General features: G+C 54.5%; 2 protein-coding genes across 2 annotated transcripts in view; one reads left to right on the forward strand and one right to left on the reverse strand.

The window, feature by feature from the left end:
* Positions 1–15,933, reverse strand: part of LOC137911856 (peripheral plasma membrane protein CASK-like) — a 16,361-nt gene extending 428 nt beyond the window's left edge. Inside the window, 17 exon segments of the mRNA XM_068756200.1 lie at positions 303–425; positions 427–492; positions 1,008–1,088; positions 1,176–1,253; positions 1,363–1,484; positions 1,672–1,674; positions 2,434–2,451; positions 3,671–3,770; positions 3,876–3,959; positions 4,193–4,315; positions 4,625–4,800; positions 4,938–5,040; positions 7,303–7,375; positions 7,483–7,560; positions 7,970–8,075; positions 10,664–10,776; positions 15,704–15,933. Of these exon segments, the coding sequence (XP_068612301.1) occupies positions 303–425; positions 427–492; positions 1,008–1,088; positions 1,176–1,253; positions 1,363–1,484; positions 1,672–1,674; positions 2,434–2,451; positions 3,671–3,770; positions 3,876–3,959; positions 4,193–4,315; positions 4,625–4,800; positions 4,938–5,040; positions 7,303–7,375; positions 7,483–7,560; positions 7,970–8,075; positions 10,664–10,776; positions 15,704–15,768 (1,512 nt within the window). The 5' untranslated portion in view covers positions 15,769–15,933.
* Positions 5,398–6,804, forward strand: LOC137912062 (probable G-protein coupled receptor 34). Its single transcript, XM_068756411.1, is given in 3 exon segments — positions 5,398–5,455; positions 5,596–6,692; positions 6,695–6,804. Coding segments are annotated over 2 exon segments (1,158 nt in total). The 5' UTR covers positions 5,398–5,455; positions 5,596–5,644.
* Positions 15,934–17,196: the final 1,263 nt, after the last annotated feature.

Below are 17,196 nucleotides of genomic sequence, written 5' to 3' on the forward strand. Positions count from 1 at the left end.
CGTGTAGCAGCTGCAGGGCGTAAACGTGCACGCCGTGTAGCAGCTGCAGCGCGTAAACGCGCACGCCGCGTAGCAGCTGCAGCGCGTAAACGTGCACGCCGCGTAGCAGCTGCAGCGCGTAAACGCGCACGCCGCGTAGCAGCTGCAGCGCGTAAACGTGCACGCCGCGTAGCAGCTGCAGGACGTAAACGTGCACGCCGTGTAGCAGCTGCAGCGCGTAAACGTGCACGTCGCGTAGCAGCTGCGGGGCGTAAACGTGCACGCCGTGTAGCAGCTGCAGGTTGTTGTGTGGTTCTACACACCATGGGCTCATCCGTGTTCTTCTGGAACTGGACCAGGCGGACCCTGGTGACGTTCTCCAGGTCCATGTCTCCGTTGGTGCTGTCGGGGGAGTCTCCGTTCAGGTAGGGGGAGGTGGGTGGGGGGGGTCACCCTCAGCGCCTCGTCGCTGTAGACCTCATGGGCCACGACATCGTGGGTCTGCAGCAGAGCCTGGAGCAACAGCAGACGTGGTCAGTGTTCAGACTGGAGGATCAGGATGGGAGGAGCTACTGCAGCGTTCATGCCATGCAGCGCACGTACACACACACACACACACACACACACACACACACGTCTCTGTACCAAACGATCACATCTGCCCATCAGAGCACGTGAATTGCGCTACGATGCTAACGCCCAGTCAGCTCACTGGTCCGAGCGGAACCCGAGGCGTGGCAGCTCCGGCCCGGATGGCCTTCCGCTCCAGGCATCCTACCTTCAGCTGCTGTGTGACACTGAGACCGACGCCGTCCAGAAACGACCTTCAGACATCGACCACAGACGAACCTTCAGCTTCAACGCCGTCTAATATCCTCCTTAAAAAGCTGCTCCTGCCACCTGACTCCAAACGCCCCCCTCTATCCGCAGTAAAGCTCCTCCTCGTCTCCAGCTCGGGGGCTAAGGAGCTTTGAGGCTCAGGGAGTTCCGCGGATCAGAAGAACTCTGCTTCACGTGAATCAACCCACCATGAAGTGCGGCTGCGTGAGGATCCTCCTCAGCTCCTTGGCCTCCATGTTCTCCGGGTAACACGAGATGGTTTCCAGCACCTGGTGAAGGGAAGCGAACGTGTGAAGATGGAGGCGGCTCAGAGTAAACGCTGACACCCTGTCGGGGGGGCGGGGGGGTTTCGGCACCTCTTTGGCTCTTTGCACGCCGTCACTGGGAGGGTTTCTGATCTGAGGGGATGACCTGGTGTTGATTTTGTCATAAAGCTGGAATCACAAGCAGTAAATAAGATGAGTAGGCACCTGCTGACATCCACCAATCGCACGAGAAGAATCCAGCCGCCTGCTGGACATGTGAGGTATTACAGTTACTCACATCCAACAGGGTGTGGAGGTGCTGATCCTGGAAGACGCTGTGGAGGAAGTCCATGTCTTTCTCGCTGCAGTCCGTCAGAGCGTGAATCTCCTCCAGACTGTCCAAAACCTGCGACACCGCTCCTGTGCACACACAAACAAGTTAGACGCACACACACAGACTGAATCACAAACACACACAACACGTCACAACAAGGCCAACACTGGACGTCACAGACACACAAACACAAACAGGCAAACTGAAAAAGAGCGTCAAGACAAACACCAGGAAAACGGAGACAAACACTCAGAGCTAGTGAAGCCCAAGTACCTGCTGCATCGCCCACACATGCAGCAAAAGCAGAGAAACAGCGGACATGGCGTCAATACACCGTCAGGAGGAAGTCACATTTAGAGAGTCAGAAGTGTGGATGACGGATTAGGAGCAGCACAGGCCGGAAAAAATGGAACAAACAAATACACGCAGAGGGAAACTAAAGGAACGATCTCCCGCCGGATTAACCATTCGACACGCAGCGCAGACTTCCCTTCAAAAGCCAGTTAAAAATGGACTATTAACAGCACGATGCTAACTTTGACTCGGGAATTCCTGTGAGGCGTGAAAACACGCCGCCGCAGGAGAAGCTCTTGGTGTCGCCATGCATCAGATCGCACCAATAAAAGGCCACTTTTTAAGCTGTACCCGCGTGCGGATCGATCACGGCCGAATCGCTGAAAGCGTGACGACGTTTTGTGTTTGAGGGGAACGGCTTTAGCAGAACCCGGATTATGAAAGCAAATCCCATTGTTAGTCGGGACAGTGGAGCACGTAAGCATCTTATTCAGCTCACTGGAATAGATGAGAATATTCCCTTAATCTCTGCCGTCGGAATAATGAGGATGCGTGAAACGGAAGAGCGTATTCACAGGTGGTGAAAGCGAACGTTTTACTCGAGGAGAGGGACAAAGGAAAGAAGTCGTTCTCAAGGAGCTGGACCCACATCATCCAAAGCTACGCAAAACAAATGCACACGATGATGACGTCATGATGATATCACATCAGGATTCTAGGGGCGGGGCGGGGGATACGTACTTTCGGCGGCTAGCAGTCCTAGAGACGGCACAGAGGAGAGGGAAAAAACGACAGCAAAGAAAGGCTGAGATTAGAGGTCAACACCTCGAAACGAAATTAAAAAGGCTGATGATAAAGATTCAGAGGCAGGGAGGGAATGAAAGGAGGCAGAGGAGAGGTGGCGCTTCAGCAGAGAGAGAGAGAGAGAGAATCACCAAGCACACAATAATCTGCTGAGAGCCGGTTTTAACAGCACAGATCTGTTTACTGAGGTTTATTCCAGATCAACAACTCCAGTCACAGGAAGCAGAGCTGCAGCCGACCAACAGCCTCGGAACACCAGGAAACAGACAACCCTCAGACTCCTCCCTCCCACGGAGGGGGGGGGGGGGTACGACGTAATCTAAGGGTCACATCCAAACGTCTGGAGGAGGGGGGGGGGGGGGGGGTACGACGTAATCTAAGGGTCACATCCAAACGTCTGGAGGAGGGGGGGGGGGGTACGACGTAATCTAAGGGTCACATCCAAACGTCTGGGGGGGGGGGGGTACGACGTAATCTAAGGGCTACATCCAAACGTCAGGAGGAGGGGGGGGGTACGACGTAATCTAAGGGTCACATCCAAACGTCTGGAGGAGGGGGGGGGTACGACGTAATCTAAGGGTCACATCCAAACGTCTGGGGGGGGGGGGTACGACGTAATCTAAGGGTTACATCCAAACGTCTGGAGGGGGGGGTACGACGTAATCTAAGGGTCACATCCAAACGTCTGGGGGGGGGGTACGACGTAATCTAAGGGTTACATCCAAACGTCTGGAGGGGGGGGTACGACGTAATCTAAGGGTCACATCCAAACGTCTGGGGGGTGGGGTACGACGTAATCTAAGGGTTACATCCAAACGTCTGGAGGGGGGGGGTACGACGTAATCTAAGGGTCACATCCAAACGTCTGGAGGAGGGGGGGGGGGGGTACGACGTAATCTAAGGGTCACATCCAAACGTCTGCGCGTGGAAGGAAATGAAAGTTGGTGTCCGAGACAGGGAAGTGAGGCTGTTGGGAAACACACGACTTCCTGGAAACGGAGGAAGTTCTAAAGACAGCTGGGGATCACATCGCTGGTCTAGATACTCTGACGAGATGTCGGGCTCACCTCCGGCCTGACCTGACGTAACACACACACACACACACACACACACACACACACACACACACACACACACTAATCTGAACCTGGGATTGCGCTCTGATGCGAGATACCTGAGGAGGTGGGATCATCAGAGAAGTCATGCAGCTCCTCTGGAGGGTCGCCATAGTAGGAGTTAAACTTGTGGCTGGACACAGCAGCCAGCACTGCACCCTGGGAAAGGGAGCAGGGACGGGGCGACCATTATAGCCTCGCTAGAGCTCTGTAGCGTGGGGAGGGAGGGTATGCTAACGCTCAGCAGCTGTAGGCTTCGCTAACCTTTAGCTTCCTCCTGGCGTTGAACTTCCTCAGCTGCTCCACCGTTTCAGGCAGGTGGATCTTGTAGGCATACCTGTCCCTCTCCTGCACACAAACACACACGTAAGTAAGCGTGGACGCACACACACACACACACACACACACACACACACACACAAATATAGCAATCAACGTGGACGTGAAAGCAAAGCTGTGATTCTGAGAGGAAGGAAGTGTTGCCGAGTCGACGACATTTTCCAAGTGACTTATTTCATTAAAACATTCCAGTTCTGTGTGTGTGTGTGTGCGTGTGTGCGTGTGTGTGTGCACGCTCTCACCTTCAGCCAGGGGTGGTTCAGGGCCTCGTAGACAGTGATTCTCTCTGCAGGGTCCAGCATCAGCATGCGTCTCACCAGGTCCTTTGCGCTCTCGGAGATGTGAGCCCATTGACGGGGGTTCATCTGGACGGACACACGCACGCACGCACGCACACACACACACACACACACACACACTGAATAACCCTGGAAGCGTACCCTGATGGAGAAGTCGGTGGATTCCCTGCTGGGACTGCGCCAGGCAGGAAACCAGGAAATGTAGACGACCGTTATCTGGGGATTCTTTTTGCTGACACTTTGGGTTTATTCGTAGTCTTCCGTAACCAAGGAGTAACCAAGGAGTCCAACCTTCACCCACCGCAGCATGGCGACACAAGCGAGCTCGCCGCTGTGCTCGGCTACAGCAATGATCTCTGGGAGATTTGCGCCTACCTTGTACTTCCCCTTAATGATGGCCTCAAACAAGCGCTCCTTGGTTCCGTAGAAAGGAAGGCAGCCAGACAGGAGGATGAAGAGGATGACTCCGCAGCCCCACACGTCCACCGGCTTGCCGTACGGCTCCCTCTTCACCACCTCCGGGGCCATGAAGTGAGGAGTCCCGACTCGACCTGGGGAGCGCAGGAGGAGGCGCGTCTCAGTGATTGCTACCGCTAATGAGCAACGGAAGCACCCGGGGGGGGGGGGGGGGGGGGGGGCTCCATGTACAGATTCAGTCTCTAAGAGGAAGAGAGCGCTCGGGTTGTACCTCCAGCGACTAAACCGGATTCTCCCAGCTGGATGGCCACGCCGAACCCCCCCAGCTTGACCGGAGCGGAGTTCTCTTTGGAAGCCAGCAGCACGCAGTGAGGCTGCAGAGGAGAGAGAGAGAGAGAGAGAGAGAGAGAGCGTTAAACAGCACGCCAACGGGTTAATACCGTAAAAGCATGGATTCAGCGAATGCACCTCAAAACAGGAAGCGGCCCCTTCCTCAGGATAGAGCAGCGGAATTTAAAATGCAGTTTAGCGTCACTTAAGTTCGAGTTTCCAACGCAGACCCAAATTCTGTGGCTGCTGCATTAAAGCACCTGCCCCCGCGCGGCGCTGAGCCACTTCCTGTGTGCAGATGCTGCACTTCTCGTAACAGGGGTGAGCGAGGGGCGGAGCAACGAGACGCTGTGAGGAGAGGACAGAAGAAGAGACAGACGAGAACGCAGGAGGACAAGGACTGGAAGGACAAGCGCCCGAGAGGGACGTGAGAACGATCGATGACCCGACGGGAGAAAGGTAAAGACGCGCTAGAACAAAAGCTAACGCTAATAATGATGTGCAGTGTGGAGCGTTCCAACGAGAAGCACCTCGGGGGGGGGGTCCTCACAGACTAATGAGAATCAACGATCTGACTGAACTCTCCTCTTCCTTCTCAGTGATCGCTCCCCCCTCCTCCTCCTCCTCCTAACCCCTCTCCCCGTTTCGATGGCCTCCCTGCCCTCTGCCACCGCTCCCAACCAGACGGATGCGTGCTCGTTGGATGACCCGGCGCTCCGTCTGCCGCTGGCGGTCCTGTACTCCCTGTTCTTCCTCTTCGGCCTCGCGGGGAACGCCTTCGCCCTCTGGGTCTTCCTCTTCCTGCACTCGAGCCACAACTCCGTGAGAGTCTTCCTCATCAACTGCGCCGTGGCTGACCTGGTCCTCCTGGCCTGCCTGCCCTTCAGGATCTGCTACCACATGCGTGGGGACGAGTGGGCTCTGGGGGCCGTGGCCTGCAAGGCGGTGGGGAATCTGTTCTACATGAACATGTACATCAGCATCGCACTGCTGGGGCTCATCAGCCTGGACAGATACCTGAGGCTAAAGGGCAACGGCAGGGCGCAGAGGGGCGCGAGCACGGCGCCGCGGAGCTGGGCGGTGTGCGGCGCTCTGTGGGGTCTGTCGGTGGTGGCGCTGGTCCCCATGATCGCCACGGCGGAGGACACAGAGGACGCCGGTAAGTGTTTCCAGTACAAGCGGCGCAGCAGCAAAGCTAAAGGCAAAGCCTACTTCAACGGGCTGCTGGTGCTGCTGTTCTGGCTCGTCTTCATCACGCTCGTGGCGTCCTACGGGAAGATCGCGTCGCAGCTGCTGAGGGCGTCCCGGGACAAGCCGGACCTTCCCAATGCGCAGAAATACAAGCAAACGGCCAGGAAGTCCTTCTTCGTCCTCTTCCTGTTCACGCTGTGCTTCGGGCCCTACCACGCCTTCCGGCCCGTCTACATCCTGTCCCAGCTCGGCGAGGCGGCGTCGTGTGACCACCTGCAGCTGCTGAACCGCACCAACGAGGTGATGCTGCTACTCTCCGCCTTCAACAGCTGCTTGGACCCGGTCATGTACTTCCTCTTATCCGGGTCCGTGCGTAAAGCGGCCCTGCAAGCGCTCGGGCGCCGACTCGGACGCCGACTCGGAAACCGACTCGGCTTCCTGAAGGACACGACGTCCAACAGCTCGACGGCCGAGTTCAGACGACCGTCCGCTGCCATCGCGTTATCCATCCCGCCCCCAGAACAAGCATCCGTGTCCTCAACGCCCCCCCCCGGCGGACGGGACTGACCAACACCTTCAACAGTGACCCCGATTCTGTCCTAAATAAATGTGCGTGATTTGATTCTTCCTGCGTTCTGCACGTGGAGATGAACGCTCAATAAAAGCACGCCATCCGTGTTCCCTTCAGCGAATGTTCCTGCAGGTAACGGTGAATAAGGTGGAGGTGCGACTAAACGCTGGAGGTGCGACTAAGAATCACACGTCGAAGCCGTCCTCTCGTCTCTGACGGGCACAAACCTTCCCGTTGTGACTTGAAACCTGTCCGTTGTTACACTAAGCAGGGTTGTGTTGATCCCTGGGGGGGGGGGGTCTATGTCCTGGTTCTGGGTGGCTCCATCTGGTCGGGCGGCTAATCCTATTGGAGTCCCTGTTTGACGCTAATCTGGCGATAAGAACTCGAGCAGGACCGATCGTTGACGCCGGCGTGATGAAGAGGTGCTGACCTTCATCTCACGGCAGTCAGGGGCCGCTTCACACTTGTTGTTGTTGTTGTTTAATGACGTTATAAAAAGGTTTCAACCCCCCGGGGAGCGAGCGACACATTTGGAGCTCACCTTTACGTCGCGATGAATCACGTTGTTGTCGTGGCAGTACCGAAGCGCTTCCAGAATCTGTCTCATGTAGTGGCTGGATGGACAGGAAGCAGAGGGGGGGGGGGGGGGGGGGGGGGGGGGGTAGTTCATCCACAAAGTCTTTTATCTCCAGCCTTAAGATGCTCCCGGTCTGTGTCCTACCTGGCCACCGCTTCGCTGTACACAAAGCCAGCATCCGCTCGCTTCACGATTTCAAAACAAAGGTCAGCTCCATCCATGCTGGGGAGAGTGAGAGGGAAAGGTTAGAGGTCATGAAACAGGAAGCTGGATTAACCCAGTGGACGTTATGTTATATTACTGATGCATTAATCAGTGATCGGAGAGATTCTGTCTAATTTATTGCAAATTAGCAAATAACTTCTCAGCATAAACCAAAAATCCAATTTCATCTAATCCAAAATACAAATGTACAAAATAAAAGTCTGAATCAACCGCACAAAAACAACAACGTATAAAACCAAACCTGATTCATTACAGATATTTTGCCCCCCACCCATGAAATGAAGGCCCTCGGCAACCATCCGCCGCCTGCAGGCTATCTGAGTCTGTGTCTGCTGCGTCTGTCTCATTTCCAGCCACCTCACCCAAAAACAAACGCCAGATGTGTGATGACATCATGCAGACTTACAACTCAAAGACCATGTAGAGCATCCCGTCAGAGCTGTAGGTCTCCAGCAGCTCCACGATGTGGGGGTGTTTCAGCATGTGGCAGATACTGGCCTCCCGCTTCAGATCTGCCAGGCGGACATTAGACATGTGATCAGGAGATGTTCACATCCCGTTTAGCTCCGCTTCATGGTCTGAGGGCAGCCGTAAACCTAAATGGATTAGTAATAAAGGGCATTTCCCATCTTTTCATGGCAGAAACACGCACACCGAACGCAATGGCTGATCAGCTGCATGGTGAAATAACGAGGCATCGGTGCTTCCAGCGTTTCGCACTGAACCGCCTCCCATTCGCCATTTCCAAACCATTAAATGTCAGAAGTGGGCTTCGTGTCATTTCCCCACAGGATGAGAGCGCACCAAACAAATACAAACCAATCAGAATCCAGGAAAACTCCAGAGAGCTGCTGGGAAGCTCATTTGTGCTCAATCACATTACGCCCCTGCGACCGGCTCGTTTCCGCCACCAGAGGGCGATGTTGAGCGCTGCATTTACGTTCTTTACAGACGCTGTCCACGTCTGACGTGAAACTCATCTCAACCAGTTTCAAATCCAAAACCTGAGCCGCACACATCCACACTGCAAAGAGCACACGACCAACAAAGGGGACGATGAGGACGGGACAGACCGAGGGGCTGCTGGAGACGAGCTGGAGACGAGCTGGAGACGAGCTGGAGGGCTGACGAACAACGCGTTGTTGTGTCGTGACGGAGCAGCCTCGTTATGCAACAGGGAGCCGCGGCGCCGCGTGTCCACCACAGAGACCCTCATTCTACTGCTCCCTGCAGCCAGTCGTCCTCGCCCCCCCCCCCCGGAGTAACAATACGAGCCAGTGTCCACGCAGCAGAGAGCGAGCAGACAGCGCGGGGGTGAACAACGAGTCTGGGATCGATTCCCTCAATGGAGTCTGTGTGACGTCACGCTGGTTCACCTCGCCGCGCGGTTTGGAGGTTTGCAGCCGAGCGAGCAGAGACCAGGCGGAGCCAAACAGGCTCTCGACTGATTAACGCAGACTGCACCATCGCTGCACCTCAAGTTCATCCATAAACCTTTAATGTTGGCTGAAAAGTGCTCACAAGCCCCGCCTCCACATTAATCTCTATTAGATTGTGCAGTACAGGCTGCGAGGGTCCGATAATTACACCATTAATCACCTGCGCTCTCACTCGCTCATACACAACGGTGAGCGGTTCCTTTCTTCTCACTCGCTTTCATGCCGACGGCGATTCTGGGACGATCTAGAGAACGTGGTCCCAGAAGAAGAAGCTCTGAGCCCGGTCAGAAGGAGCAGCCTCCTGCCGAGTTCCTGCTCGATTCAGTCACACAAGGAGGCCGTTAACGGGACACCAATCCCTGGAGCACAAACGAGGCTGGACCGTAAACGACGTTTTGTAATAGCCATGATATTTGGTTGACAAAGTCTCTTCTCGCTTCAAGACGGGCGATGTTGAACTCGACGCAGGAACTCTGGAGGTTTTCCCTCGGAGACGGATCATTCATTTACAGACGAGCTGGAAGCTGGGCTGCACCTTTAGTGCTACGCCGATAACTTCTCGCTGACCCTTCTCCCTCTTATCTACGACGTTAAGCTAATTTCATGCAGGCTGGCAGCCGCAGCTTGTAGCAGGCGGAGGTGGAGACAGCTAGCAGTGTGAGGCTAGTTAGCGTCGCTGGTGAACGTTTCTGCTCAAAATTCGGCTCTCGCCAGTTGAGCTTACGGGTGGAATAGCTAAACGGCTAAACGGCTACGCCGCTCCACTCTCTGATGGACGACAGAAACTTCAGGAGCGGCTTTGGAGTTTTGTTGCGTTTAGCATACTAAAGACAAGCGTTAGCCCTCCGGAATGTGAACAGCCACTCCTGGGCCGCAGCTGCTAATTTACTATCCACTGTGCTCTCAGAGCGCCAATACCCACGGTTTAGTGGTTTAATTTAATTAAAAGAAAAACATCAAAAGTAAACTCAAACAAATAAGGACTGCTAAATCTAAACAAACCCTTTTTACAACCACTGAGAATAAATGAGCAGAGTTTTACTGCCGTTCCAGGTTCATTCAAGCTTTGCAGAAAGATCATTTCGGTCCGATGCTAATAACGTGACGGAGCGTCCCTCGACTCCGTCTGGAAATCACTGGTGTAAAGACGCCTTCTCCATCTTCGTTATTGGCTACCGGGCTAATCTCTGACTGGTGCATCGCAGATGGCACGCAGCACACGCCAACACACACACACACACACACACGCCAACACACACACACACACACGCACACACGCTCTCCAACACGGTGCGACATGGCATGCTTCACAGACACGCAAGCCAAAACAACATATGATTCATCTGAGGGCTGCATGTGAGATATTACAACACACATATGCCGTTATAGATCGTGTGTGTGTGTGTGTGTGTTATATTAGACACAATCAATATCTGATCGTGTCTAATGTAACACAATGAGGACAAGGTGGCGTGAACGGTTCCTGTTCCTGTTGTGGGTACAAGATAAGACCCGGATCCTCCATCAACGATGCAAATCACTTTTACAGAGTAAATCCTCAGACCTCCAGACGGGAGTCGGGATAAGAGGCTGGTGTAACCGCACCTGCACCTGCACCTGCACCTGCACCCGCGGGCTGAACCGGGGCTGCTGCTGCTCACCTTCTGTGCTGAGGCCGGGGCTGGAGGTGAAGCTGGCCACATCGACGATCTTCACGGCGAACTGCTGGCCCGTGTCCCTGTTGATGCAGCGTCTGACCACGCTGAAGGGGCCCCTGCAACGCGAGCGTGTTCAGTTAGGACGCAGACACAAACCCGAACACATTGTTGAGCGTCTGTGTTGGCGCCAGTGGGAACTACAGAGTAGTGGCGTGCTGCACAGCTGTTAAAGCTAAAATAAAAGCGTTACTATAGAGACCTGAGCGAGGGTGGCCCCCCCACCACGGTTATTCATAGACGATATCATACCGTTATGTCACATATGGAAGCTAAAGCACGTCCTCCTGTCCAGCCTCACAGGACGTCAGCAGAGCTTCGGGGTTTTGCGTTGCATTAAAAGGTGAACGCGGTCGGGGCCGAACGAAACCTCAGGGCCCAACTAATCGGGTCAGTAAAACGGCACCCCGACCCCACAACGCGGCTACCGGCACCCGATCACATCGTGATTGGAGGATTTAGTTCGGTTCACACATACCATACATTACTTTGTCTGCTTCTTCTGGAGCGCCGATAGAAAACTGTATATAATTACAATTTGGCCTTTTCCTTTATTTCTCATTTAATTTCAGTCTTGATGATGCGATTGAAAAGATGGATTTTATATTATATTTTACAATTTGCACATGAACACAAATGTTAAATGAATGTAAACTAACACCTTATTCTCATTCTGCACCTCATGAAGCACACATGAGATTAAACCAGGAACGTAGGGGTGTGTGCAGACGCTGAATGCAGACACACTAGGATGGTTTGTGTCTCCTGACCCACACACACACACACACACACACCCCTGCCGTGTCACAGCTGTCTGCAATCCTTAAGAGGCGGAGCCAAAGCCATTTGAAGCCCACATCTATAGACACAAACACACAGCAGCGGCATGCGCACAAAGACGTGGGGGCCGTTAAAGTTCGCTCCACAGAATTATAGCAAACGAGCTCGTGGCAAAGCAGCACTTCACGCGTCGGCGCAGACGGCGAGCGTGCGAGCTGCAGCCGACTGGCTTTCACGTTTGTGTCTCGCATCCGCCGTAATGATTAACCAACACAAACAACTGGAAGCAGTGTGTGTGCACGCTGACCTGTGACCTCCCGGGTCGACGTGCTGCAGCTGCTGCGCCGCCCCGGCCCATTGAACGGAGGATTAGGGTGCATGATGGGACTTCTGACCCACGTGATCCGGCCTTACAACAACCCCAGATCTGCATCTGAGCAGCGGTGACGCATCGGGGAGTTAGCGCAGGAGCCGTCTAATGTGTGTCAATAAAACTCATCACCCCCATTAAGCAATGAGGGGGGGGGGGGGGGGGGGTGAACCTGCCACGTTTTATGATTCAACCCCATTTGTAATCAGTTCATGGGAAGAGCGCGGCGTCAGTCTCTGAACAAGGATAGCCGACAGTACAGCACGGGGGGGGGGGGGGGGGGGGGGCAATTCATCTCATCATCTGGAATATAAATTAAGTAGCCATTCATCCATGTACAGTAGCCATTATAGAGGCATTACGGGAGAACAAGTCAGTGTAAGAGACAAAGCGATGGAGGGACAGCGTGTGTGTGTGTGTGTGTGTGTGTGCGTGTGTGTCAGAGGAAGCGGTGTGGCCGCACGCCATACTGACATCACCGCAGCTGTGCCGAGCGGTTCATACGACACGCCCACACGGAGCTCGCATCCGACTGCAGCATCCGTCAAGCATTAGCCTGAAGTGGCCCATCTTTACAGGACGCTCCTCGGCTCATCTCAACTCTCCGTCCGATCTAAAGCCAAGCGACTCCGAGCCGAGCATCGGCGCCGTTTGGCCCGCGGCCCAAAACCAAGCTGCCGATTTCATTTCTGGCTTCCAAAAGGTTCACTGCAGTTCAAATGTAGTCTCAAAGCAACAAAGCACAAAGTGCTTCCGATGCAAATGAGCTGCATCCCTGTGAATATGAGCGCCGGAAATTAGTATTCCACTTGCAAACTGAAATTTGGAGCGCGAGATGCCCTGCGGAGGTTCTTTGGAAGAAAAGCCTCTCCCCTTAGACGCCAGAAGAGGATCCAGGTTTGTTTAAACGCCCGGCAGAGTCCGGCCTCTGCTTTCACACCAACCAGTCACAACTATTGATAGACTGAGTGCTAGGAGCTCAAAGGAGCGTGTTCAGGACAAGAGGAGCAAGCAGGCGAGGGGAGCGTTAAAGAGGAAAGCAACCGATACCAGAGCATCGACGCTCCGCTGCTCAAACGACGTATTCTGATGAAGATCGGCGTTTAAAAACAACCGCAAAGAACGCCGAGACTCCAGCAGGGCTTCCACAGCCCAACATTAACGAACCATGCAGGCAATGAAGAGGGGCTGCTCGAGTCATCCTTCAGCCGGGTTGGTCCGGTCAGCGGCCCGACCGACACCCGACCGACACCCGACCGTTTCATCTCAACTGAAACGAGAGCGGCGCAGCCGCATGAGAGTTTAATGAGCATTTACATCCCGAGTAAAATCAGACGCGCCTTCTCGCGTCCGCAGCTCCGGCTGTTGCCATGCGACTCAGAGGCCTCGAGAATCAAAGGTGGAACGTATTAAAAAGCTTCAGGTACTAATGAACGCCGGCTTTCAGCTCTGAGCTCTCAATGACATCAGCATCTCAGAGGTATATGCTTCAGGGAAAATAACTGGAATCCTTATTTGTGCATTAACACAGCTGAACGCACAATGCTACCACACACCACTGCGTGATGAAAGCGCCTTTACAAAACTCTACATTTGATACGACAGATTCAACAGCAGGAATAGAAGCAGCTGCTGTTCAGCGTTTAATCGGGAAGGCAAAGGAGAAACGCATCAACAGAACCGTCTAGACGAACGTCACCGTAAAACCTTCAACCGAGACTCAACAATGAGAAGATAGAAGCCTTCATCAGCGCAGCTGAGCTGAGGTAGACAAAGCCCCCGGAGCCGCTGGAAACACAAGGTCACCCAAAGGCCCCTCAGCAGCACTGCACACACTCGGGAACGCAGAAAAACTCTTAGAAGCCTTTCTAATCCAGGGCAGAGCTGCTCACGTGGCCCTTCGTCCCGGTCCAACCCCCCCTGAACGACGTGATGGGGACGGTGTGAGGCAGCAGACGCAAATCTCACTCGATTGTTTCAGACGCGTTTTCTTGATAAAGGCCGCTTTGATTTAACGCGAGTCAAATCAAAGGCTTCAGCAAAATTCTCCACAGTTGCTTCAAGCTGCCAAAACAAAAATCTTTCTGCACAGGAAACTACCGAGTGTGGCTTTCCTCACAATCCCAGTTTAAAGGGAATTACTGGAAGGCAGCGGCTTCCCCGGCGCTCCCAATCCCACCCAGGCAGGCTGCTCCTCTCCGACAAGCCGGCCGGGGACAAGAATAGACTCCTTCTCCGAGCAACAATAGAGGTCGGAAGCAGGGAGGGACTGGATAATAGGGTTTATGGACAAGCTTGAAATGAGCCGGTCAAAGGTCAGCAAGAAACAGAGAGACATAAAACAGCACGAGTCTGTAATAAAGAGAGGCAATCGCCACGACAACGCTCGGTACTAAGCAGCATTGTAGTGTATTTAGAAGGAACCGATTTACAATCCCGTCAGGAGGATGAATTCAGTCTGAAAACCTTCAGCAAATGCGTTCAAGCCTACAAGCCGGCTATGCTCTGCGAGTGTAATTAAGGAGGCGGAGCCTGTGGTGCTGACAGTAAACGCGGGGTTAAAGCGGGAGACGCAGAGTGCTGCAGTCAGTGTCTGCTGGCATTATTTATATCCTCGGCCTCAGGGCCAAGCCAATCCCTTCTCCCCTTCTCCCCTTCTCCCCTGCTCCACTCGTCTCCATTGATCCGCCTCCCTTCCCCTCCATCGTGATGCTGAGGAAGAACGATGCTCCCCATCTTCCTGCAGCACATCCCGGCACGCCGGGACACACTGAATGCATCACCTGCAGTTTCACAAAAGGCCTGACAGGCCGAGAGGCATCCGCCGCTCTTTATCGTGGCGTCCGGCGTCTTTACCGGGGTTCTCCGGATCATCATGCAGCCGTGCGCTACCGACCGAGCTGGACCGCGTGGGAACCGCCGGCGTGCCGCCCTCCATCTACATCCCGTTACGGTTTCTGACCGGTCCGACTGCTGCACTAGAACAGCCAAACACTGACCCAGACCGAGGTGGAGAGAAATACCTTTGTCTGTTTCACACAATCCTTCCACCCCTTTGTCTGCCGTGCTAATACGGGCGGTCAAATTAAACCATAAAAACTTAATTTGCACCGCGGCTCCTCCTATTGGTTAACGGGACCCCAAGGTAAAGGTCCAGGACGAACCACCAATTAGTATCCAGGACAACAGAGAGTCTCTGGATAAAGGACAGGGCCCCAGGCTTGGTCTGTCTCCCCCCAGAACAGACTTAATGGACCCTCAGATCTCCAGTGAGTCAAGCTTTCAGGGGGGGGGGGGGGTCAGCCTTCCAAGCTTCCAACACTAATGCCAGGGTGGATTTCAATTTCCAGAACGCCTTTATAACGCCTGGTTTCAACGTGCCTCTGCCCTCAGATCATTCACTGCATTGGTTATTGGTTATTGATTAGCATGCCTGTCTGTAACTATCCGAGGGCATCATTTAGAACAAAGGTAAATCCCCGCCCACCTGTCCACCGTCCACAAACGACTCCACAACAAGTGATCAATCCCATTTGTGCATTTGGAAGTTTTCCAGGCGATTCAGAGAAGGAGATGAAAGCCACGTGCAATCAAAGGAAGCTCACGTCTAAGACACCGACCGGGCGGAGGGCTCAGCGGGCCCGTTATAGCTAACGCTACATGCGGTTTAACAGCGCACACTGACGCGACAGTGAACTTTCCCCTTGAACAACCTGCACGTCCACGCGTAGGAGCACCAGCGCAATTACGCGCGGCCTTTGCAGCCGCGTTGCGTGAGGCACCTGGAGAGGGCGAAAGGAAATGGCTCACCGAGATCAATATATGAGTGTACTTACTTCCCGATCACCTCACACAGCTCGTAGACATCCTCGAACAGCACGTCGTCGTCCGCCATGGTCATTTGGGTGGAACGAGGATGCTCTCCTCCCCCAGATATGGCAGCGACGCGGGGTTTGGGGGTATCAACGACGGACTCTTCACACAGAAATACGGTTGTTTTCCGCCAGACCGGACGCTGCAGGTGATTTAAACCCCCAAATGCCCGTGACGGTAGAACCGGAGGCGAGTCAAGAGTCCGCACTGGCCGGCTAGCCACATTAGCTGTCACTCCGCGGCCCCACCTTCACTCGAGCTACGCCTCTGGTCGGCTGGCTAGCCCGCGAGCTAGCTGGAGAGTCGCCGGGGAGCGGAGCGGAGGGCCGGGCGTGGAGATGAAGAACGCCTCGTTACATGCCTCGGGTTCGCGTCGTTCCGCTGGGTAGTGCCAGACTCGGGGGCTCCCGCGCGCACGGTGCCCCGCACCGACCAAGCAGCCCGCACCGCAGGCTAGCGAGGCTCTAAAATGGTTGGCTAGCTCGGCTGGCGGCGGCTAGCTGTCGATGGAACGAGCGCTTGGCTCGCGCCGTTATTGCGCCGCGCGCGTCACAGATCGCTTATCCCACCGAACACGTAGCGCGACGTGGCTCCGCTCGCCGAGCCCTTCGCGCGCATGTCCGACGGCCGCTCCGCTGCGTAAACCGCTCCGCGTCCGCGAACGTTGAAGTCCTTCGTCCTCCGCTGCTTTGGATGCTGGCCGGCTTTGACTGGCTGCTCCTCCGACTTCCAGAAACGCCAGGCTCCGCCCTCCATCGCCCGGGAAACTGGTGCAGCTAGATCCAAAATGGCGCTGGAGCGGCCTACCTGGAGTTCGTGTTTCAAAGTCACTCGAGCCAAGATGGCGCGTCCAGGAGGGGGGAATTAGGCGCAGTTTCCTAATCTCCTCCAAAGGTTGCATCCAGGCTGTCCCGCGCAGGCGTCGACCATCGGTGGCCCGCCGCCTGACGTCAGCCTTATCCCCGTCCCTCGAACATGCAGCAGAGCCCTCCGGAGCCGTCTCTCACATACCGGCTCTCTGCTGTGAATGTGAATTAAACTGATATTGTGTATAAAGAAAGAGGAGGATTTAATCTCCAGTGACCCCCCCCCCCCCCGCGGGTCCTCGGGGTGGTTCTGCATAATACAATTATGAATATCGACCCATAGCCCATAAAAGCGGCTGTCGGCTTCTATCTTCATCTCAACCAGATTAGTGTGATTATTCAGCATCTTCACTCATTACTCTTAGATTAATATTATTGGCTAAAGGCTCTGGAGGCCTGTTTTAGAGGCAATTAGTGTGCAATAATGTCGGGATTAAGCCTGTGCTTTCTGTAATCTGGGTGCAGGAGCCACATGTGGACATTTCTCATGTGTGGGAAGATGAGAGCTCTGAAGGTGATAAAAGAACCACCAACCTCCCGCTGCCCCCGTTTGAGACACCCTCCAATGATTTGCGGTACCCAAGACATCA

This window comes from Brachionichthys hirsutus, chromosome 24, assembly GCF_040956055.1.
Source record: "Brachionichthys hirsutus isolate HB-005 chromosome 24, CSIRO-AGI_Bhir_v1, whole genome shotgun sequence".
In the NCBI taxonomy this organism is placed as follows: domain Eukaryota; kingdom Metazoa; phylum Chordata; class Actinopteri; order Lophiiformes; family Brachionichthyidae; genus Brachionichthys; species Brachionichthys hirsutus.